Source organism: Phycodurus eques, chromosome 1, assembly GCF_024500275.1.
Source record: "Phycodurus eques isolate BA_2022a chromosome 1, UOR_Pequ_1.1, whole genome shotgun sequence".
NCBI classification, from domain to species: Eukaryota; Metazoa; Chordata; class Actinopteri; order Syngnathiformes; family Syngnathidae; genus Phycodurus; species Phycodurus eques.
In genome coordinates this window covers 28471899-28496160 of record NC_084525.1, presented here as the reverse complement: position 1 = coordinate 28496160, position 24262 = coordinate 28471899, and the positions used below count along the sequence as shown (strand labels likewise).

The window sequence follows — 24262 nt, the reverse complement described above, 5'->3', positions numbered from 1 at the left end:
TATCAAACACCTCTCAACAATATATTCCATCAAAGCAGTACAAAGGATAAGGACAGTGTGGCTTGCTGGTTTATTACAGCTTCAGAGTGCCCCCATCGTGTCAGCCACTTCCTGGTACTGTCCAGACGGAGCGCGATGCCTGGGTCCAGGCCATTCACAAGGTGTGTTCGGACTGGAGAAGAAAGTCCAAGAGTGAACGCATGCTTGAGGTCAACGAGAGCCTCCGACATCTAAGCATAGCAGAAGACATAGGAGAGGACATCAACGGCTCTGATGTCGAGTCCGCTGGTGAGGATGTTTATGAAGACCCAAATTCAGCTGGCGACATGAATCCAAATCCCCCCCAAGAAGTTCCAAAGCAGACCGCCCCCGATGCTACCCCCTCCCACCTTGGCCCACCACCCTCTAGCAGAGGGCATCCTCACCGGCATACAGCAGGCTCGGTAGGGGACAAAGTACCTTGCACCAAGGACATCCCGCCACCCCCACCTTTACCTCTCGATTTCAAGATCGGTCCACGAAAGACCACACCACATCACACCAAGGCTTTCCACTGGGACCTCGTTGGTACTGATAAGGTACCACACCACATAACCCATGTATTCTACATCAAATAATTGGGATTTAAACATCCAGTGGAACCGATAAGGTCAAGCACAATTTCTCTGTCGTCCTTATACTAGTCACAGCCACCAGGTGGCATATTTCCAAGGTATATGGGCATTGTTATGATATGCTATCATGTATCGTCATTAATTATCTGGTACAGGGTTATTATTTTTGTAATGTGTCCATTTCTCCTACAGTTTTTTGTTGTTGTTGTTGTTGTTGTTGTTTCTCTGCAGATTGTAAAATCATTTTGGGGGAAAGGAAGCCAACAACACGTTGAAGTTGACACAACGCGTTTGGACATGCAATTTTCTGTTGAAAACGCGGGGTCCTTTGGAGCACCGGAACCCAGCAGTGCACAACACATCATGCTCAACCAAAAGATTGCACACAACTTCAGTAAGTAACCACTCATAATGAGATTTATTGCAAATTCCAAAAAGAGGGCAAGTATGGGAAGGCTTGGGTCGCTGTTTCTAAAAACATGAATTGTTGATTAAAGACGAAATTGTATTTGACATTCACAAAGACACGTGTTATCTTAGTTAACGGCTAAATTGTCATTAACATTTACAAGAATGCATCCATCAGCTTTGGCAAAAAATCTGAATTTCTTTAAAGTTTTAAAAAAACATGTACAGTATATGATTCATTGAAGACTTAAATTGTCTCTGATATTTACAAAAATGTGTTTGTTGGCTTCCAAAATCACGTATGTTCGGTAATTGAAGACTGGGATTTACAAAAATGTGAATGTTGACTTTGTTGGAGACTAAATTGTCTTTGTTTACAAAAACATGTAGGTTCAGTGAAATACCGACTTGTCTTTGATATTCACATACATGCAGACTTGAATGAAAACTAAATTATCTTTAATATTTACTGAATTAGGGGCGGAACGGTGACGACTTGTTAGCACATCTGCCTCACAGTTCTAAGGACCGGGGTTCAAATCCCAGCCCCGCCTGTGTAGAGTTTGCATGTTCTCCCTGTGCCTGCGTGGGTTTTCTCCGGGCACTCCGGTTTCCTCCCACATCCTCAAAACATGCATAGTAGGTTGATTGACTCTAAATTGCCCTTAGGTGTGAATGTGTGCGCGAATGGTTATTTGTTTCTATGTGCCCCCCGACTGGCTGGCGACAAGTTCAGGGTGTACCCCGCCTCTCGCCCGAAGATAGCTGGGATAGGCTCCAGCACGCCCGCGGCCTTTGTGAGGATAAATCGGTACAGAAAATCGATGGATGGATTTACTGAATTACAAAATTTTATTTGTCTCCAAAAACTCATTGAAAATGCATTGAAAATCCCTGTTGTGAAAGTTGCCTGTTTTGAGGGGACTGGCCTCATGCAAATAAGCCACTATTCTTCAACCCACATTTCGGAACAATGACAACCAGGGGTGACTGGTGGCTACGAGCTCAAGCCCTGAGTCTGGGGAAAAAAAAAAAAAAAAAAGGTGTGTGACACATCCCCAAGCCCTCAGGTACAGTGGGTACCTCAAGAAAGTGACTACAACCTTCAAATTTGTGTAAATATTTCATTATCTTTTCATGGGACAACAGTGAAGAAATGACACTTAGCTACAATGTCAAGTAGTAACTGTACCGCTTGTAGAACAGTGTAAATTTATTGTCCCCTCAAAGTAACTCAACACACAGCCAATAATGTCTTAATGTGTGATTGGGGAGGAGGTGTGTTCTTATCTCAGACCCTCATACAGACAGGTCACTGGAAGTTCAATATGGCACCTCAGGGCAAATAATTCTCTAGGATCTGAAAGATAGTATTGTTGCTCTAAATCAAGACGGACAAGGCGATAAGAAGATTGCCAACACACAGTCAGGCCGAAATCTGAACGGCTTGCTCAAAGACACATTTCCCGATGTAGACAACTCACAAAAATATATTTAAATGTGCAATTTTACACATTAATGGCTAGCCAGGGACCCCAGAGATCCAAATATGTGAGCACAAGCAAATCATGTTTCACTACTTTTTGAAGCTGATAGATACTGTTTCTCAACTTGGCCTGCAGGCTGCAGTGTGTTACCACCTTCTTTAGTGCTTTTCCAGAAGTGGGCCATATTGTTTTTCCTTTTCAAAAGCTTTTCTCTTCTGATTAACTGAAGGTACGCTGCTCGTATATTTCAAGAGCACAGTGAGGGGAGAACATTTCACAAGCTTCCCCTCACCAAGTCCTTCAAGTGGCTCAGGCACAGAGATCTGGTTGTGGGCGGCGGCTTGCTAAATCAGCGTGAATGTGCAGGCGGGCAACATAATTACAGTCCACATATTTATGAAATATGGATGTAGAATGTGCTACGTAGCTCTGGTTCCCTTAGAATCCTCAAATTCTCTGGCAAAAACCTGGAAATGTTGTTCCGGGTAACCAGCCTCGGCCATGTAAATACATAATACAGACATATACAGTACTGTATAATATTTATTCCAATCTTATGGTTATGTTCTGCCCTGCAATTGGCTGGCAACCAGTTCAGGGAGGACCTCTCCTGGACCAGCAACACCTCATCACTGGCCAAGAGAGCTCACCAGCGTCTCGACCCACTTCATGTGCTCATTCTACAGAGGGACCATAGTGCCCTCTGCCCGATGATAGCTGGGATAGGCTCCAGCACTCCCGCGACCCTTGTGAGGATAAGCGGCTCAGAAAATGGATGGATGGTTATGTTCATTACAACTAAATGGAAGAAAAAAACATGTTACTTTTTGGAGATGTAAAAATACACCCAAACTCCTCCAGGAGTCAAGTTTCATCGATGCAAACATCTTTAATAGGATTCTTTCCCTTTCTGCCTCTTGGCTTTATTTTTATTTTTTGTGCGAGGCTTTTCCAGGCTTTTGCCACAGACTCTTTCAGTTGTTGTTTGACTTGGGTGGTTAGTCAAGTCACTTTGTAAACAGCTCAATTTGAGTTTAATCAGACCATAGGACCTGTCTCCTGAAATGAAGGTCTTCATTCCTGTGTGAATTTACAAACTATGACCTGTCTTTTCTTTTTTAAGTCTTTCTTTTGGAGTAATTGTTTCTTCCTGACAGAGTGGCCTTTCAGCCCATGACATACTCTTATTAGCGTCAGTCAGCATCTTCACAAGGTCTTTTGCTTTTGTTCTTGGGTTGATAGGCACAGTTTGGACCAAAGCTCGTATATTTCTGGAACACAGAACCTGTCTCCTTCCTGAGCGGTCAGATGGCTGTACATTCCCATGGTGTTTATAACTTGCGTATAATTGTTTGAACAGATGAACGTGCTACCTTCAGGCATCTGGAAATTGCACCTAAGGATCAACCAGACTTGTGCAAGTCTACAATTCTGTTCCTGATAGCGCATCTAATTTCTTTTGACTGTCCCATGATGATTTACAAGGAAGCAGTGTGTTTCAGGTGTGTCTCGCTCAAATACATCCAAAGGTGTGTCTCTAATTAACTCAAATGTCGTCAATACCAGAAATTACCAAAGAAATGACATCATTATCTGGGTTTTCCCAAATTGATGAAGGCATAGTAATCTTACTGTGTGTTAACTTCTGACTTTGAAGAAAGTAATGGATAATTGCCTAAAATCTTCTCATTATTCTGGTGTTTAACAAATATAAATCATTTTGGTAATCCTAATTACAACAATAACGAGTTTAGTCTGATTTCATGTCAAGATAGTGAGAAAAAAGCGTCTTTTTATATAGTATATGTAGACATCTGGTTTCAACTGTACATAGACATTTTTTATATCTATTTTTTTGTAACCTCATCTTTGAATGAAAGGGCTGATCTGTCCGCTTTTAAAATCCAATGTTTGCCCACCCCAGCACAATATTATATATGGAGAATGTAAACACACATGTAGTTTTAGGTTGGAAATCATGAATATTAGCTGGTATCAGCTCTAGGGTGGGGAGGCGCAGCCCCCCCCCTTTTCGCTGTGGTCTTCTAGCCGGGCCGGGTCCACAGGGGTCTAACCTCTTACTTCATACACTCTGCACATTTGTATTATTCATACTGTCCATATTTCACACATTGGACACATTCACATCTCATTCAGGGTCCCCTGAGGGCCTGGCATGAGGAATGATGAGGCGGACGCTGGGCAGGGTACTGGCACATCTGTGCTGGTCTCCGGTCTGGTCACCCCCCTTCTCTGTCCTGCCTGACCTCCAGTTTTTATGCATCATACACCCGTCAGTGGGGGGAGGGCAGTGCTGGGCTGGGGAGGACATTCGGCCAGGTGTTTTGGCCCGTCATGCCTTTCCCCCGTGGATTTTTAATGCACCACATACAGTACATTCGCACATCCTTTGGGAAGCTAGTTGACCTGGTTGGGGGTGACGGTTGCGGGTCATCATTGCCCCGTGAGCGTTTCACCTCACCCCCACCAGTCTCCCCAATTTTAATGCATGACACCCCATCACACACGACCACGGTACAGGGATAATGGTTGGCAGTCGGGGACCTGGTAACCATGGTAATAGTGTGGGTGGTGGTTCTTCATATTTCTCTGGCTTGACACGATTTGACTGTCGTAATGTTACTTGTGGTCCAATATCTAGACTGTGTAACTGTTGTTCTGCTTTGGTTCACACGCCTATTCCCCTTGTCCATTCTCTCTCTCCGTCTGTCCCCTAAAACACTTTTCTGTCCGGCTGTATTTTCAATAAACATCAGAATAATTAAAAAAGTATTTCAAACGCCCCTGCTGCAGAGCAAAATTGTTACAGCATAAAAGGCATACAGATCCACAATTCTGTATGGCCATGAAGCTGAACATGACAGGTAAAAAAAAAAAGGAACTCATGACTTCTTTGCTCACTTTGAGGCACACAACAGCACCCCTGCACACAAGACTCCACCCCCTCCTGGTGACCAAGTGCTGACACTGACCCGGGACAGCGTGAAAAGATCTCTCGATAGGATCAACACACGAAAAGATAACATACCTGGTCGTGTTGCGAGGGACTGTGCAGCTGAACTCACAGATGCCTCCTTGAGTCATGGTGTTGTCCCCACGTGCTTCAAAGCCACCACCATCATCCCGGTCGCAAAGAAGTTGTCTCCCTCCTTCCTCAATGACTACGGTGCGGTAGCTCTCACTCCCATCTTGATGAAGTGCTTCGAGCGGCTCGTCATGTACCACATCAAGTACTTCCCCTCCACCCCTCTTTGGACCTCCGGTCAATCGATGACGCTGTCTCCAACGCCCTCCACTCTGCCCTCACACATCTGGACTGTAAGGACTCATGTCAGACTGCTGTTCATAGACCTCAGCTCAGTATTCAATACCATTATCCCGCAACAACTTATCTACAAAATGGACCAGCTGGGGCTCAACACTTCGATACGCAACTGCCTGCTGGACTTTCTGACAGGGAGACCACAGGCAGTATGGGTCAGCAGCAACACATCCAGCACCGTCACTCTGAACATGGGGGCCCCTCAAGGTTGTGTGTTGAGTCCCCTTCTCTTCACCCTGCACACCGACATACAGCTCCAACCTCTTCATCAAGTTCACAGACAACACAACTGTGGTGGGTCTCATCAGCAACGGGGACGAGACAGACTACATGAGTGAGGTGAGCCGCCTGGCCGGGTGGTGCTCGGACAACAATCTCTCCCTAAATGTGGAAAAAACCAAGGAGATTGTTGTGGTTTTCAGGAAAGCGCACCCCCTAGCATGCTCCCCTGAACATCAATGGTGCTGTGGTAGAGAGAGTGCGCAGCACAAAGTTCCTGGGACTGCACATCACAGAGGACCTCTCCTGGACCAGCAACACCTCATCACTGGCCAAGAAAGCTCACCAGTGTCTCTACTTCCTGCGCAAGCTGAGAAAAGCCAGAGCCCCGACCCCCATCATGTGCTCGTTCTACAGAGGGACCATAGAGAGCATCTTGACCAACTGCATCACTGTGTGGCACGGAGCCTGCACCGCATCCTGCCGCAAGACTGTCCACCGCATAGGGAGGGCAGCTGAGAAGGTCATTGGAACCTCTCTTCCCTCCCTGCAGGACATTTACAGCACCCGCCTCACCCACAAATTCTTCCGCATAGCGGGGGATGCCACCCATCACACGTCACACAGCCTCTTTGGTCTGCTGCCATCAGGCAGGAGACTGCGGAGTATGCGGGACAGGACTAGCCGACTCAAAGACAGTTTTATTCTGGCTGTCAGGCAATCTGAACTCTCTGGCCGCTCTGCCCCCTCTACCTCTTCTAGTCATCTGCCCACCTGAACTCTGACGCCCCACAAACATGTAGTCACACACACACACACACACACACACACACACGCGCACATGCACGCACGCACACACACACACACACAGACACACACACACACCAGACTCAGGGTCGCACCAGCCACTTTAGCAGCATTGGGGTTTTGCAGCATTGGGGTTTTGTCATCTAATTTATAAATGTCTTATTTGCCTTGGTTCTCTGACCTTGACTATGTTGCACACGTCACCTTCATTCAATTAATACTTTTTACACTGTATATACCATAGTTTTATTTAGCTTTTTATATTGATGCTATTATTTATTTTGATGATGTTACTTTTGTAGCACCGCAGGCCCTTGAGTACCGTAATTTCAATCCTCTTTATGTGTTACGCATGTTGAAGAATTGACAATAAAAGCACCTTGTACCTTGTGAAGCACAACCGTTCACTGGTGAACCTCTGATTTAACAATTTTCTGATATATTTTTTCCAGAGATTGCAAATAATGCATAACGGTTAAGGGTTCGAATCATGTGCAAAAAAGGAACTAACTACACTACAAGACCTCGGATCTTCTTGGATTTGGATATTGTTATTCTTTTGTGCTGTTACTGTTCAATTGGTTACTGTAAGACTCGATTTTTACCAATTGCAGGACGAAAAATATTTCATTCATTCATTCATTTTCCGGACGGCTTATCCTCACTAGGGTCGCGGGTGTGCTAGAGCCTATCCCACTTGACTCTGGGTGAGAGGCGGGCTACACCCTGAACTAGTTGGCAGCCAATCGCAGGGCACATATAAACAAACAACCATTCGCACTCACATTGACACCAGTCTTCAATCAACCTACCACACATGTTTTTGGGATGTGGGAGGAAACCGCAGTACCCGGAGAAAACCCACGCAGGCACTGGGAGAACATGGAAACGCCACACAGGCGAGGCCGGACCTGAACCCAGGTCCTCAGAACTGTGAGGTGTCCACCGTGCCACCTAATAATATTCACAAACCGCAATTCCAAGGAAGTTGGGACATTGTGTAAAAAACAAATAAAAACAGAAAACAATGATTTGCAAATCTTTTTCAACTATATTCAATTAAATACACTACAAAGACAAGATATTTAATGTTCAACTGATGAACGTTATGAAGGTTTTGCAAATATCCTCTCTTTTTGGAACATTCCACTGGTGAGTATCATGATTGGGTATAAAAGGAGTATACCCGAAAGGCTGAGTTGTTCACAAGCAACGATGGGGCGAGGTTCACCACTTTGTGAACAACTGCTTGAGCCAATAGTCCAACAGTTTAAGAACCGCGTTTCTCAACGTACAATTCGCAAGGTAGGTATTTTATTATCCACAGTCCATAATATCATTGAACTATTCAGAGAAGCTGGAGAAATCTCTGCAAATAAGCGGAAAGGCCAAAAACCAACATTGAATGCATGAATTTCTACTGCTTCACCGGGCAGATTTAATCTCAATGAACAGGAAAAAAAAAAAACACCTAATAGGAACACCATTTAAGAGTGTATGAATACAGTATGTATTTTATATTTAAGTATGCTGCCTAATCAGTAGTGGCCACTTAAGAGTATACCTCTAAGCCCTACTCAGTCAAGTCTTGTTTAACACTCACGTCGTCACTAGAAAGGACAGCATTGATTCACATTTTGAATGCTCTTTTTTTTTCTTTTTTTAAAGCATAATGTGTCCCCAAAATTTTTTTATGTATTTATGACTGCTCAGTAATTGATGTGGTCGGGGTTTGTCACGGAAACAAAAGTGAAGTTAGAGTGGAACATCTAAAGGTCGAGCACAATCCATTCTGGGATGGCGATTAATGTAAAACAACAACAACAACAACATTTTAACAACCTGAATTAATGGAAACAGAAATAATCTCTTCCAGAGTCAGGTCAAACAGTCGCTATCATAAAACCTTTTACAAAGTAATAGTTTCACATTCTTAAGAGCAATAAATGTGTTGAAATAATTGAACAAATATTAATATTAAGATAAAGATAAAACATGAAAACATTCTTAACTTCAGACACCCCGCTTTTAACACATACTGTATAACTTCTTTTGGACAAAGTGTTGCAAAAAAGCCAAAGAACCAACATACAACACAGACAGTTAATGCTTTGATGTTCACTGGACTCAACTTTTGAAAGGTACCTCAGGGTACCTCGTTCACACCCTCATAGATTATGACGTTTTGTTTAACATATCCTTATAAATATATGTTTTATTATGTTATGGATTTGATAATATGAGCAATATCGCCATTTTGTGTTTTTTTTCTTCTGTTTTCTTTTATTACCGCTTAATAATTCATTCATTCAATAATCATTGTAAAAAAAATGAAATAAATATTTAATAAATGAGCCCTGATTCCCACGCATGACGTTTTTGATGGTGACGGATGAACATGTGACAGCAAAAATGTTGACTTGCTAGATGTTTTACATTTGCTGAAAAAGTCTTGAAGCACTTGACACTCGTACGCCGCTGCGTTGGAATTTTGTTTAAAAACAAAACAAATCGACCTGACGGTGCAAATGTGTGCGTTTCCCTGAGGTGTTTGGAAGAAGGGAGGCGTAATTAGGCTGCAGACGTTTTGTCTTTTTATTTCGAGTCATTCCATGAAAGGACAAGACAAAAAAAATAAGAAATCAGCCGGGACTCACATTGTCGACTCTCTTGTTCGTGCAGACATTTTCCTCAAAAGTTTTGCGGTGCAGCCTGCAGAGCTGAAGGACAAGCTGTTCGTCATTAACGAGGAGGACGGAGGCCTGTCTGACGAGCACATTACCTCGCTGAGGAGGTATGACTTTTTGAGGCCCCAACCTGCTCATTTGTATTCCTTTCTCGTTGAGATGAGAGACGAGTCGATCTTTGCGCCCCACTCAGCGAATAGAGGAAGCGGTGCATTTCACCCATTGGCTTTCAGTGGTGTCCTATTTCAACTTAAAGAAGGTCTTCATGCTATCATTGTGACACTGAAACAAGTGAGAGGCATGATAAGTTGTTTTATTGATTTTAGCTGACCAAACATTTTTGAAAACAGAAAGTAAATAATATGGCACAGTCAGACAATAAAGCTCTCAGATCACACATTATCTTTCATTATCTTTTCTATGGAAAATATTGTGTGGTTGAACTCTTGAGTCATCTATTTTCTACACCGCTCAGCCTGTTCGGGATCACAAGTGAGCTGGAGTCTCTCCCAGTTGAATTATCGGGCTACACGCATACCGGCTTTTAACATCTTAACTGATTTTTTTAAATGTAACGCCAACACAAGATGAGGAAAAACTCAGTATGTGTGCCTGTTGTACTCAGGATGACCAACACAGCACACCACACCACAATGTCTCTCGTCGTACCAAGACTAACCTGTGAAAGATAGCATAGCGCCACATGGCGTAACTGCTGGAAAATACAAAGAAGAAGAAAGAGTAGTTGCAGAAGAAGAACTAGAAGAATCTCGGCAAACTGCTTATCTGGTAACTACCTTGTGGCTGCAAACTCTTCTCCTTGTCATTTCTATCGTGGTTAATGACTCAACACAACCAGTTGCTCCTCTATTTCTGTCTGGTAACAGTTCGTGGAGTGGATGTTGACCAAACACATAAGGAGATGAGGGAGGAAAAATCACACATAATATAACATACCCCACAGCACAGGATCATTGCTCAGGATAATTATTCACAGACATTTGAGAATCGCGCCTTTGTCGACAGTCGTGTTAACACGGAGTCTTGCATTCTGATTAGAATCGGGTTAGAAGACCAAACCGAATAAGAATGCCTCAGCTAGACATCTCCATCAGAATAATCAGGCTGAAACTGAATGGAATTTTATTCGGTTGCACAGCGGTAGAACATCCCTTTCCCTTAACCGATCAAAAGTCATGTAAAGGGTTCAATGCGCACAGTCAGTCTGCGCATGTTCTGCTTTAGAGTAAATTTGCAGTGCCGTCATCGTTTATGCATTGAAAAATATGGCGGCTTCCAAACAGAGCACGTATGCGACGTGGAGCTTATTTTTAAATACTTTAAATACTAACTTGTTTTTATCAAGCTGTTGCTTTAATAAGTGTTCAAAGAACAATTGCAACTACTGTGCTAAACGGACGACTGAGTTCCACCTTGAAAACTTACGTGATGTGAATATAGAGCCGCTCATGTCACACGTCTGTAATACGGGTGTTCCTCATTAAATGTAATGGCCCATGTAAACACCAGATCGGAATAGATCACGTCACATCTTCAATCGGAATGAAAAATATAAACCAAGCTCAATTGCAAGGGAGGAAAAATGCTCAAATTTGACTTGATTCTTGCTATGGTTTACCGCTTTAGGTCACTTATCAGTGGGTGATAGACCCTTTTCAGGTGAAAGCAATCACTTTCAGAGCATATATGTACCTCCACTACCTGTATTGGCCAATGGAAGAAGATGTAAAAAAAAAGAAAAGAAAAAAAGAAGAATTAAAGGTGAAATGATCGATCTTAGCAATAATAATTGAAAGGCAGAGGTGCGCATTGGTGCAGCAGTTCGTCTGCCCCCAGTGACAAGAGCATAATTAATTATTTTGTTTTTAACACGTGGCAAAGTGTGTGATATAATAGATTTCAGTCCAACTCTCTGACAATAACAATTCAACTGCATCGCGAGACAGACTGAGGAAAGCAGAGACGAGCAAAACAATACACACAGTGTGGCTGTATTCTCTCATTGAATACTACTAGTGTTAAGGCCAGCAAAAAATGCCACACCAGTCTACGTAGGTTAAACTGCAGAAGCCACATCTGAAGCACTATTGGGAGTCACGGCTCAGTATGGCTACGGCAATCAAGACAGGCTGCAAATGTGTCCTCTTCTGCATGCGCAGGGTTCCCATACTAAAGAGCAGATGGCAGAACCTTTTACCAGAGCAATGTGGTAATAAAATTTTTATCCCAGGATATTTGTGGAGACGGAAACTATTGACATGCCCTCTGGAAGGTCAGGTGAAAGTGGCTTCCTACTTGCAGTTAACTCACTGGATTAGGATGCTGACCCCCCCTGGAGGGCACCCAGTGATCTAATGTACTGTGGAGGGGAAGGATTTTATTTATTCTATGAAAACATAATATATATTTTAATGGGCCACTGTGTGTGCCTCAGGAATACAATCTTAAAAAGAAGCTCTCCCAACAGGTGCTGCAATATTAATGTCCGGTGGCGCTCCGGAGGCACGAGGCGGTCTCATGAAAAAGTCAATGCATTTGGTTTGGAGTTCAGAAACAAATGACAGAAAGGAGCACGAGCAAGGATTAAAGTCAATGCAGGCACTAAATGGCTCCACCGAGGCTGGAGAGGAACACCCGGTTTGAAAGTGTATGAAAACGGTCAACATGTGGACGTACCGTTAGGTCTCGAAGTGTTTGGACTGTAACAGAGTTCTATGATTTTTGCCTCTATACTCCACCGCAATAGATTTCAAATAGACCGATTAAGATGTGATTGAAGTTAATTTGATAATTTAGGAATAAAATCCACTCTATGCAGGGTATTACCATTTTTTAGGGTGTTTGGAATGATTGTAAGAATCAGCATGATCGTTTTTAATCCTAGGAGGAAGATACAATGCAGTCAATGACTGCAATGTCAATGACGTGCTGCCTGTTTGTGGAATTTGCTGCCTTCACTTTTGCCTCCATTGAGTGATAATCATGCTCGTCTATTGCGATAAGGCCATTGACTTCAAATTCCGAGGCAGTTTCATAGTATGTTCAATGTCACCATCCATCAATACTTCTGTCAGCAGTCACACCACTGATAAACACTCATGAACTCGTGATTTGCAATGATGTTAAATACCTCTGATGGTCCCCTGAAAATCAAGAGTCTGCTTATGGCTTTAATCTGAGGTGGGTAGAGTCGCCAAATATTGTACTCAAGTAAGAGTACTGTTACATAAGAATAATATGACTCAAGTAAAAGTAAAATAAAGTCCTCCAAATAATCACTTCAGTAACAGTAAGAAAGTAATCCGTGAAAAAACGACTCAAGTAATGAGTGACTATTGAATAACTACTGGTTCATTTTTGTTTAAATCAGAGCGTGAATGTCAAATAAAATAAAAAATAACTCAAATATTTTTTGAGTTCATCATTATCTGAATTGCAAATTCAGATAATGATGAACAATATCACTTAAGATAAAACATAATAGATAAAATCTTTATAAAATATATATATATAAAATACATGAAGGCAAATTCAGCTCCAACAAATGGTCTTATACTATATTGTTTCTACTTGTTAAACAGCCCAATACTGTAGGCTCACCAGGCAGATTACAAAAACAGGAACAAGGCTGCAGTGGATGTAAAAAGTCTATCCACACCTGTTCAAATGCCAGGTTTTTGTGTTGTAAAAGAATTTTGACCAAGATAAATCATTTTCAAACTTTTTCCATCATTAATGTGACCTATAATTTGCACAATTCAACTGATTTATTTTTGTGTCTTTTTGAGAGGGGAGGTGAAAATAAACAACTGAAATAAACTTGAATATAATTGACTTGGACTTGATGTTTAACTTCCTGACTTCTCGGCCAGGTCACCATTTCAAAAAAAATGTTCTGTTTTAACTGGTCTCATACCTGGTTAAATAATGTTTAAATAAAATAACTAAAAATAAAAAAAGGGGGACCAACACCCCAGTCTGCCAATCCAGAGGCACTGTCCCCGATGTCCACGCGATGTTACAGAGGCGTGTTAACCAGGACAGCCCTACAACATCCAGAGCCTTGAGGAACTCCGGGCGAATTGGTCCCGTGTTGGTCCCCCTTTTTAAGAAGGGGGACCAACACGTGGAGGGTGTGTTCCAACTACAGGGGGATCACACTCCTCAGCCTCCCTGCTAAGGTCTATTCAGGGGTGCTGGAGAGGAGGGTCCATCGGGAAGTCGAATCTCAGATTCAGGAGGAGCAGTGTGGTTTTCATCCTGACCGTGGAACAGTGGACCAGCTCCACACCCTTGGCAGGGTCCTTTGACCGTGTCCCTCGGGGGTTCCTGTAAGGTGATGCTTCGGGAGTATGGGGTACCGAACCCCCTGATACGGGCTGTTCGGTCCCTGTACGACCGGAGTCAAAGTTTGGTCCGCATATCCGGCAGTAAGTCGGACTCGTTCCCGGTGAGAGTTGGACTCCGCCAAGGCTTCCCTTTGTCACCGATTCTTTTCATAACTTTTATGGATAGAATTTCTTGGCGCAGCCGAGGCGTAGATGGGGTCTGGTTTGGGGGCCTCAGTATTGCATCTCTGCTTTTTGCAGATGATGTGGTTCTGTTGGCTTCATCAAGCCATGACCTCCAACTCTCCCTAGAGCAGTTCGCAGCTGAGTGTGAAGCGGCTGGGATGAGAATCAGCACCTCCAAATATGAGACCATGGTCCTCAGTCGGAAAAGGGTGGCGTGCCCTCTCCAGGTCGGGGATGAGATCCTTCCCCAAGTGGAGCAGTTCAAGTATCTTGGAGTCTTGTTCATGAATGGGGGAAGAATAGAACGGGGGATCGACAGACGGATCGTTGTAGCATCTGCAGTGATGCTACAACGATCTGCAGTCAATCCGTTGTGGTAAAGAAGGAGCTAAGCCGAAAGGCGAAGCTCTCGATTTACCGGTTGATCTAGGTTCCTTCCCTCATCCATGGTCAGGAGTTGTGGGTCGTGACCGAAAGAACGAGATCCTGGATACAAGCGGACGAAATTAGTTTACTTCGCAGGGCGTCCGGGGTCTCCCTTAGAGATAGGGTGAGAACCACAGGTATCCGGGAGGATCTCAGAGTAGAGCCGCTGCTCCTCCACATCGAGAGGAGCCAGATGAGGTGGCTGGGGCATCTGATTCGGATGCCTCCCGGACGCCTCCCTGGTGAGGTGTTCCGGGCACGTCCCCCGGGCAAGACCCAGGACACGCTGGAGAGACTACATCCTTCGGCTGGCCTGGGAACGCCTCCGGATCCCCCCGCAAGAGTTGGATGAAGTGGCTGGGGAGAGGGAAGTCTGGGTGTCCTTGCTAAATCTACTGCGCCCGCGACCCGACCTCAGATAAGCGGTAGAAAATGGATGTATGGATGGAACTAAAAATAAATCAGGTTGCACAAGGAAGCACTCCCTCCTGTAACTCACATGTGGCTGTGTTCAGAACAGATCACATTCAAACTCATGTCCGGTGGGAGTCCACACACACACACGCACACACGCGCTCGAACACACACACACGTCACCATTTCAATTTTTAAGTGGGGGAACAACAACACATGGGGCCTTACAAAAACATGATTTGCTTTATCCACTAAAATGAATGAATGAAGAAGCTGTTTGCTGACCAAACTTATTAATAAATGTGTGTGTGTGTGTGTGTGTGTGTGTGTGTGTGTGTGAGAGAGAGAGAGAGAGAGAGAGAGAACAAGATGCATGGTTTACAGTTACTTGTGACCATAAAATAGTGCTAATGTTGCCATATGCAGAGCCAAAACAACAGCAAAAACATCTGTCACTTACCGCTGGTCTTTTCTCAAGTTAGAAGTGGGCTGAAATATCCAAGTTTGGGCAGTGACAAAACTACGTTAAAGCTGTTGTTTTTCATCATTTGTAATGTAAACATGAGTCACGACTCACTCTGATTGGTCCGTGACGACCAATAGAAAACCTTGTTTGCGAACATGTGACTTTCTTGTGTCGTTTGATTGGTGACCTTGAGTCAAACAGCACCGTGGTAATCACGGTGGATTGGACCAACAGCGCATGATGCAGAAGTCGCAAACGCAAGTCCAAAAATAGATCGCGGACACAATTATTGACAAATGAACGTTGCAAGCGGCATGTAGATTATTGTAATGGAGTAAAAGTACTGTTTCTTAAAATAAATACTTAAGTAAAAGTAAAACGTATGTTTCATTAAAACTACTCTGACAAGTACAATTCATCCAAAATGTTACTTGAGTAAATGTAACGTGTTCCTACCCACCTCTGGCTATAATTCCTGTACGGTAAATGCTGCAGTATATTTTTGTTTTTAAGTTAAAGTTGGAGTCTACGCTTCAATCACATCTTGATGATTTTTTTTTTCCAGATCCATCATGGTGGTGTACAAAGGCAAGCTCAAACTACGAAGATTAAAACTACTCTTTGTCCAAATACTTAAGTTTATATTAGGTCCAAAACCAACTCTATGTAAAGAAGGATCATTATGTAAAGCGGGTAAAAACATACCAACTTGCAACATTTTAACAAATTTCAAAACGTAGAGACCACACACTACTGGTGTGGGATACTGCATATTTTGGTATTGATCCGATACCGAGTCAGTACAGGCCCAATATGGATAATTTTCAGTAATTAAGGTAAATGCATCATCGAATTGCTAAATCTCAATTAATTGTCATGATCTTTCAGTGTTTTTGAGATCTTTTCTTTTTTATTATTAAATAATTCAAACCCAGGACAGAAAGACGACAATGTTTATCAGAATCAGAATCATCTTTATTTGCCAAGTATGCCCTAAAAACCCACAAGGAATTTGTCTCCGGTAGTTGGAGCCGCTCTAGTACGACAACAGACAGTCAATTGACAGAGAACACTTTTGAGACATAAAGACATTGACAAAAAAAACAGTCACTGAACAATAAAGGGTTGCTAGTTATCTGGTAATGCCGGTAAATTTGGGACAATTTTGACAATTATTGGCAAATAAAAACATTGATATCTTCAAAATAAACATAATTTCTGACCTCCTCTCTCTGTTTCTGTACAGTTTTCTTTTGCATGATTTTTCATGTACTTATATAAATTTGTGGTGTTACCACTGTATTTTATAGCCTTTTTACAAATTGTATACCTTGCTGTTGTATAATTTTCGACCTGAACATATAGCCACACAGCGCTCCTCTTCCTCTCTACCATCCTTCTGCACCGTATGCCTGTGGATGCATGCGTTGTGTATGTGCTGGTGGGCGGGCTTGTTTGTTTGCGCTGCTAAGTCATGTGACGGCACAACATCGAAACACAAGAGGGGTAGGATGAGCAAAGTGTGCCTGCTCCGCCCTGAGACAGAAACGGCGAGTTCGGGGACCGGGCTGTCGCCTGTTTGACAAAGCGGCAGCAGTGCATAAAAGGGTGAAACCGAAAGTATGGTATCGATCTCATCAGGTTGGTATCAATCTGATATTGATACCGACTTCGTATCGATACTATTGATATTTGGATCCCACCACTACCCGACACACGACGAGGAAACAAATCAGCAAGTGTGTTCTTACTGCTGTTGTACTTGAGATGACCAACACAACATACAACACACATAATAATATCTCCATTCACATCACAGTCACAGAGTCTGGCTTCAGCCGTGGATTTGTGATTATGATTATGATTATTATTATCTACCCATTCGTCTATTTTCCGTACCGCTTATCCTCAATAGGGCCGCGGGCGCACTGGAGCCTATCCCAGCTATCTTCGGGCGAGAGGCGGGGTACACTCTGGGGGATACATCACAGGGCACATAAACAAACAACCATTCGTGCTCACATTCACACCGATGGACAATTTACCGTTCTTCAATTAACCGAGCATGCATGTTTTGGGGATATGGGAGGAAACCAGAGTACCTGGAGAAAACCCAATGCAGGCACGGGAGGGACATGCAAACTCCACACAGGCGAGGCTGGATTTGAACCCAGGTCCTCAGAACCGTGAGGCTGCCCACGGTTCAGTTCGTATCTTGTTTTTTTGGTCATAGTTTTCGGTTTGGTTCGGAACATGCTGACTCTAAGTAAAATCAATTATGTGTATCCCACTTTAGTCTGCACAAGGACTGGTCTTTTGGTTTTTAGCATTCTAATGATATCTAATACGAGAGCTTTGTGAAAAATTATATTTGTGGATGTTCCATTTTTTTTTTATTGTGGTCATCATCCACACTCCTGGTGAAACTTTATAAAATTATGTCTAAATATATTTTTTAAATAATGATGTCTAAATATATTTTTTAAATAATGATGTCTAAATATTTTGTCGGATTTGAAGGAAAAGTAGCATTTGCATCATTTGTGCTTGTAACATTTGAAGCTGAAATGTCAAAGGTTGTGCATTAGAAAAGCACCTCTTTATAGGACAAACATCTCCATTTGGTCACTTAAGTCAAAACGGATGCCACAACCAGTTGCACTCACATTCACACCTACGGGCAATTTAGAGTTGTCAACTAACCTAGCATGCATGTTTTTGGGATGTGGGAGGAAACTGGAGTGCCCGGAGAAAACCCACACAGGCACGGGGAGAACATGCAAACTCCACACAGGCGGGGTCGGGGATTGAACCCCGGTCCTCAGAACTGTGAGGCAGACGCTCTAGCCAGTCGGTCGCCGGGGGATGGTACTAATAAAATGAATAATTGAAAAGAAAAGAACAGTAAGATGGTGTATCATCCTGTTTCTAGAATAGGAATTCAAAGGGGACATATTTAACAGGTTCAGTTGCAGTGGTGTGCATCGAGCGTGAGTTGTCACTTAACATATTGGCAACCAAGCTTTTGCAGGTGTGACTGTAGCATTCTGCATCCAACGGGACTGATAATGTGTATTCAAATCTCACAGGTATGTTCCCACTCTGGAGGATGTGGAGATGTATAAATCCTACAAAGGACCAGTGAGTGAACTGCACATTGTGGACCAGTACATGATGGAGGTAGAGATTTTACCTCTTGTGATACCCACCTTGAGATTTAACACACTTCAATCCAATTAACATTATGCTCACTCTGTCAAGATGCCTTCTTACAAAACATCCACTTATCACCCACCAGACATCTGACCTGTGTGTGCGTGCAGGTGTGTGCGTGCGTGTGTGTGTGCGTGTGCGCGAGATGAAAAGCACAAACATCCCACAATGCCTTTCATAAAGTCAGACACGAGGGACTGAATATGCAAGACGAGGGCGTCATCGCCTGTGCAACATAACGAGTCTTGTCTTCAGGCGAATGTGACCTGTGACAAGCTGCAGACACGCCACTAGAATAGAACATTCCAATCACTCTTTACTGTGTGTTACTGACTAAAGCACATATTGGAATAGTTCACAATGGCAGCTGATTAAAAAGAAAGAAAGAAAACACCTCAGATTAGAAGGTAACCGCTCACTAGAGCACATGAGTAATTATGATTGTAGTTGAACAGCAGGCTTGCTTTTTAAATAAATCCTTATCATTTCAAGCACCGTACTTTTTAGAGGATTTTCAGTTGCGCAGTTAAGATGTCTAACTGATAACAACCTTTTCTTTGTTTTTCTAAAAAAAACCAATCACGTACATTGACAAGATGCCCCGTTCACACAGACCTGTAAAAAAACTGAAAATACTGTAATATGCATGCAGTCCTTGGCGATGTCACTTTGTGAACAAACACGATTTAATACATCCTTCATCGAGTAAAGAACTAAAATCATTCAGCTTGTTAATCAAATGAGCTTTTTTCCTTTCATAAAATGTCCCCTTTGCTTGTGAATACTGAGAGATGAGCAAGCAATACTGACCTAACATTTGCTTTTTCTGACACGACACATATACTATAAAAAGTGAATGAATTTGCTCGGTTTAAAGACGCAACAATAGCAATTAGTACCTTTCTGGGACGTGGACGAGAAATACAGTTTTAGACAGCTGACTCTCATTCGTGTCAGTACAAAAGTGTAATTCCTCTAGATATGGTATCTCAGTGCTGACAAGATGCTGTCTCACCATAACAATCCCCAACGTACCAGGATAAATCTATATAAATTGAATTCTCGTACAGTATTGGGGATTTGAGACAGTACAAAGGGTGACAAATAATACTAATTGATTTGGCTGTTTGCTTACATAATAGCGTTTTGGACCAAGAATACACAAATATGAGAAAAATAAAGTTTTCCTTTTTACTTTTTTCCCCCAAAAACGGCAGCACGGTTGTTTAGTGGTTAGTATGGGGTTTGCATGCATGTTCTTCCTGTGCTTGCGTGGGTTTTCTCCGGGACCTCCGGCTTTCTCCCACATTCCGAAAACATGGACGCTAGGTTAATTGAAGACTCTAAATTCTCCATAGGTGTGAATGTTAGTGGGAATGGAAGTTTGTGCATATGTGCCCTGCAATTGGCTGACAACCAGTCTATCTCTTGCCCCAAGTCAGCTAAGAAACGCTCCAGCACACCTGCGACCCTAATGAGGACAGCGCCATAGAAAATGAATGGAAGGTTTTGTTTTTGTTTTTGTTTTCATGTAAATTCGTTTTAGCAATGTTGGCATCTGTATGAGAATTTATTTATTTGTTTCTACTAGGCTGTCACTTGAACTCTTATCATTCCTCCTGTGTTGCAGATGTGCGACATTCCATACCTGAGCACACAACTAGAACTGCTCCTGACCCTGAGAGAGCTTCCCATCAGCATGAGAGACCTGCAGCCTGTGAGTGCACTGACCCAGAAAAAAGGTCAAATCCTTGTTTCCATGTGTGTCGCATCCCTAAAAGCTCCCATCACAATAACTGCTATTAATGGACCAAAAGCTCTTTGCCTGTCCTTTGAATCTTTATCTTTTCCTTATTTTTGATTAGTATGCATCTTTCAGACAGAATGCACTTTAAGACAACTCTTGATGTGATGGAGAGCAACGAAAAAGGATCTTAATCATATCAAATTTGTTCTTTGTTCAGTAGATGTTGCAAAGAATTCAAAGAACACAATTTAACTTGATTCGGGAAACATCCAATTCTCTATGAAGACAAATGAATGAAGAGAGTTCCAAACAAAATAAGCAAATACAGTTTTTAGTGTTTTTGCTCAAATGAGGATCAATATTTCATCATTAGCCAGTGTGACTCTCTTACACAGGATCTTTGTTTATTGGCTTTAGAGACTGCAGGCTGTGAAGTTATTGAAGTCAGACAGCAACACCTCACAACTCTTATTCTACTCTTTTATTTTTCATTCTTCCCAAACTTATTTTTCATTTCATCTGTCTCACAATGAAGACAAACAGTGGTGCTGTATCAAACTCAACAAAGACACAAAAGCTTGTTCGGCTGGCCTTTCATTCTACTACCTGGTTGTAATTTAAGCGGAATACACGCATGCCGATTTTTGACATCTTCATGCTAGTTTTACAATATGTTCCCAGTGGACACAGCGATGACGTTTCAGACCGCCATGTGCAAAACATCTCTGGTCAGATTTTTAAACTGTCCAAAAATTTGCCACTGCAGTCATGGTACTGATGTGGAACCTAGTCGGCTGGAGTAAAATAGGATGAACGCAACCAAACTTGACAGTATGTGATGAAGCATAACAAAACCTGGAGGCGGTGTGAAGTGGGATGGGAGGCATATACTGCATATTTCCCGTCCTTTCAAGTTTTGTTACATTCTCGTGCGTGCGTTTTGCCGCCATTTTGTCACGGTTCTCATGACAAGCTAGGGTCTATAGTCGTTGTTTCGTCACATAATCACGGTGCGTCCTACTACGGTTAGACATTGCTTGTGCCGTCTGGGAGCAGGTCTGAAGCCTGGTGTGGCAGGGGAGCTTCATTCGAGTCTGCCGATATGCTGTGATTCAGTGTCATATTGCAGTCCTCCGCTTTTTGCAATCTGCCTCTAACTGGTGGTAATAATGTCCGCTTAGTTACGACACTTCATCACTTCACTCGTTATAGCAAACACACAAAAAACATTAAAATTCCCTCAGAAGTTGCATATGAATATTGAGAGATGCTTTTGCTGACCTGAAATGGTAAATAAAGAAATTAAATGACAGCGATGCTGGTTAATACATCACAGCATAGTGTAGCAAGACCGCCGACACATGCAAATATGCCATCTAGTGGTTGTGAGCAGTCGATAACATAACATAACAAAGTACAGTATATTTATTGTGACTGGTTTAAGTTTGAAATAAACCAAATTTGGAGCCCCATCTATCTGTGTGCAACAACCTGAGGAGAGAAAATGGTGAAGTGGCCACCTGCGAGATGTTTCTCAGCAGCTGGTGGGAGCTGCTGAGAAACGCTGCCAGGATGACACGTCTGACTTCACATCCTGGACCTGGCATCTGCTAAAGTGTTGTACGGGGGAGAGGGAACGAGAGAGAGAAAAAAGTATCACCTGTTGTGCCTTTCACATTCAAATGTGAACCACCAACTTCTTAATGACTGATGGAAATTCGAGATGATGAGATCCATTACCAGGGCTACCATTGACAGAGGTTGCGTCAAGCAACGTAGTCTTCCATCCATCCCTCCATTTTCTGAGCCGCTTCTCCTCACTAGGGTCGCGGGGCTGCTGGAGCCTATCCCAGCTGTCATGGGCCAGGAGGCGGGGGACACCCTGAACGGGTTGCCAGCCAATCGCAGGGCACATAGGAACAAACAACCATTTGCACTCACAGTCATGCCTGCGGGCAATTTAGAGTCTCCAATTCATGCATGTTTTTGGGATGTGGGAGGAAACTGGAGTCCCTAGAGAAAACCCACGCAGGCACGGGGAGAACATGCAAACTCCACACAGGCGGGGCCGGGGATTGAACCCGGGTCCTCAGAACTGTGAGGCTGACGCTCTAACCAGTCGTCCACCGTGCCGCCCAACGTAGTCTTGAATAGTATAATAACATACAGTAGAGTGAACCCCCACTATATCGCAGCCAGTGTTGTTACCGAGCCTTTCTGTTTTCGCCATGTTTATATTATAGACCTGTGGTAGCCTTAGTCAGTTTTTGGCCTTTTGTAAGTTTGTTGTGAGCTTGTAGGCTGTTCCACCTGTCTCGGACAAGGCCAAATACAATATTTTAAATTCCAGCTTTTATTCAAAAGTACTTTGAAGGTCAGCAGAGGCAGCTGACATGTGCATGCACTCCATGGTTATTTCCTATGACTTACTGTTTAGAAACATGGTCACAGACGAGCACCACTGATCAACTCAAGTTTATTTCTATCGTACTTTTCATTCATTTCAAATGCTACACAAAGTGCTTTCCAGAGATAAAAATAGATAATTAAAATACCAAGAAATATACAAGAACCTGCCCCTCCCATCCCAACAGGAAAGCGAAACTCATCCACACGAACACCCACACGTACACGCACACAGCACATATCGATTAATAATGTAGAGAGGTGGCACTGATAATTCAAAGTCAATCAGTACTAAATAATACTCAGTATCTGTATAAACAAACACTGAAAATACTTGACAAGAAATCAAACATTTATTTTCAAGCATTTCATTATTGCCCATTATTGAATAAATATAATTTAGGTCGGGAAAACATAATTTAATATGTGGATGTATGTCTAATGTATAAGATAATATACCTATATGGCTTGACTTCTCCTTGTTTGGTTAACAAGAATAACTGCACATCAATTTACAAAAGGTGCAGTAAGTTTGTAGTACTAAGAGTGGAACTCCATCCCATTAAAAACCCAGTGAAGTAATCTTCGTTTTTTTTTTTTTAAATACATGAACTCATTCACTGCCATTAGCGGATGTTGAATTCAAATATCCATGTTAACATGACGGACTGGCAGTGATTAAATATGTTTGAAGACATGTGCAAAGACTAAGTACAATTTAGTATTGAATTGCTGAGATATTGCATTAAATTCATTTTAAATTCACTTTCTAAATTGTTCGGATTATGCAACCAGGCCTTTGCCATGAGTCCGCCCTCCCCCACTACATAAGTACCAAGCGCCCTTTTTCCATGCAGTGACTATGCGGTGCAATTGCTACTTCCTTAGAGATAACAACTTGGCCCATTTCTACCACTACAGCATGCATTCGGCCATCAAGCGATGCCAACAACCTCAAAAAAATGTATCTTCCCTGAAGTGTTATGTGTTGTTTGGGCTACAGTGTCTCCCATTTGCGGCTATGCATGGTGCTTGGAGAAAGGCTGTGGCAAACCCGACGGATCCGCCGCCCCACGCTAGCCCGCCAGCGGCCAGTTAGTAGCCAGTGGTCTGACACACAGGTGTCGGGGCCCGTCCAACTCGTGACAGTCACGCCCTGTGCAGGCCGGGAAAGATAACTGTGACTAGCTCGCGAGCTAACGAGCTAGCGGGCCAGCGAGCTCGCCCATATGGCGTCGGCTCATCCGATGTCGCCGCCTCACTTGGTTTTGTATCATGTGTTTATCCACATAAAGCCTGTGTGAGCCGCACAGAGCCACAGACCTGTACTGGGTTGACAAATGATGGTTCCGTGGAGCGCATTCACGTCACGGTCACAGCTCTGCAGCTGGAGGGCGGGCTCTATTTTTCATGGGTTTGGTGCCTCATTTTACTGTGTATACTTGGGGATTTTCTTTTTTTATTCATTAAAAATTGGCAGTCCTGTTAAC

The 24262-nt window shown here is 43.0% G+C and overlaps 1 protein-coding gene across 1 annotated transcript in view; it reads left to right on the top strand.

Annotated features, from left to right (window-relative positions):
* LOC133407785 (uncharacterized) overlaps positions 1–24262 on the top strand; it is a 41019-nt gene that overhangs the window by 693 nt on the left and 16064 nt on the right. Inside the window, exons 2-6 of the mRNA XM_061686030.1 lie at positions 80–578; positions 846–1008; positions 9561–9672; positions 18496–18586; positions 20250–20336. Of these exons, the coding sequence (XP_061542014.1) occupies positions 80–578; positions 846–1008; positions 9561–9672; positions 18496–18586; positions 20250–20336 (952 nt within the window). The remainder of the gene's footprint in view (positions 1–79; positions 579–845; positions 1009–9560; positions 9673–18495; positions 18587–20249; positions 20337–24262) is intronic.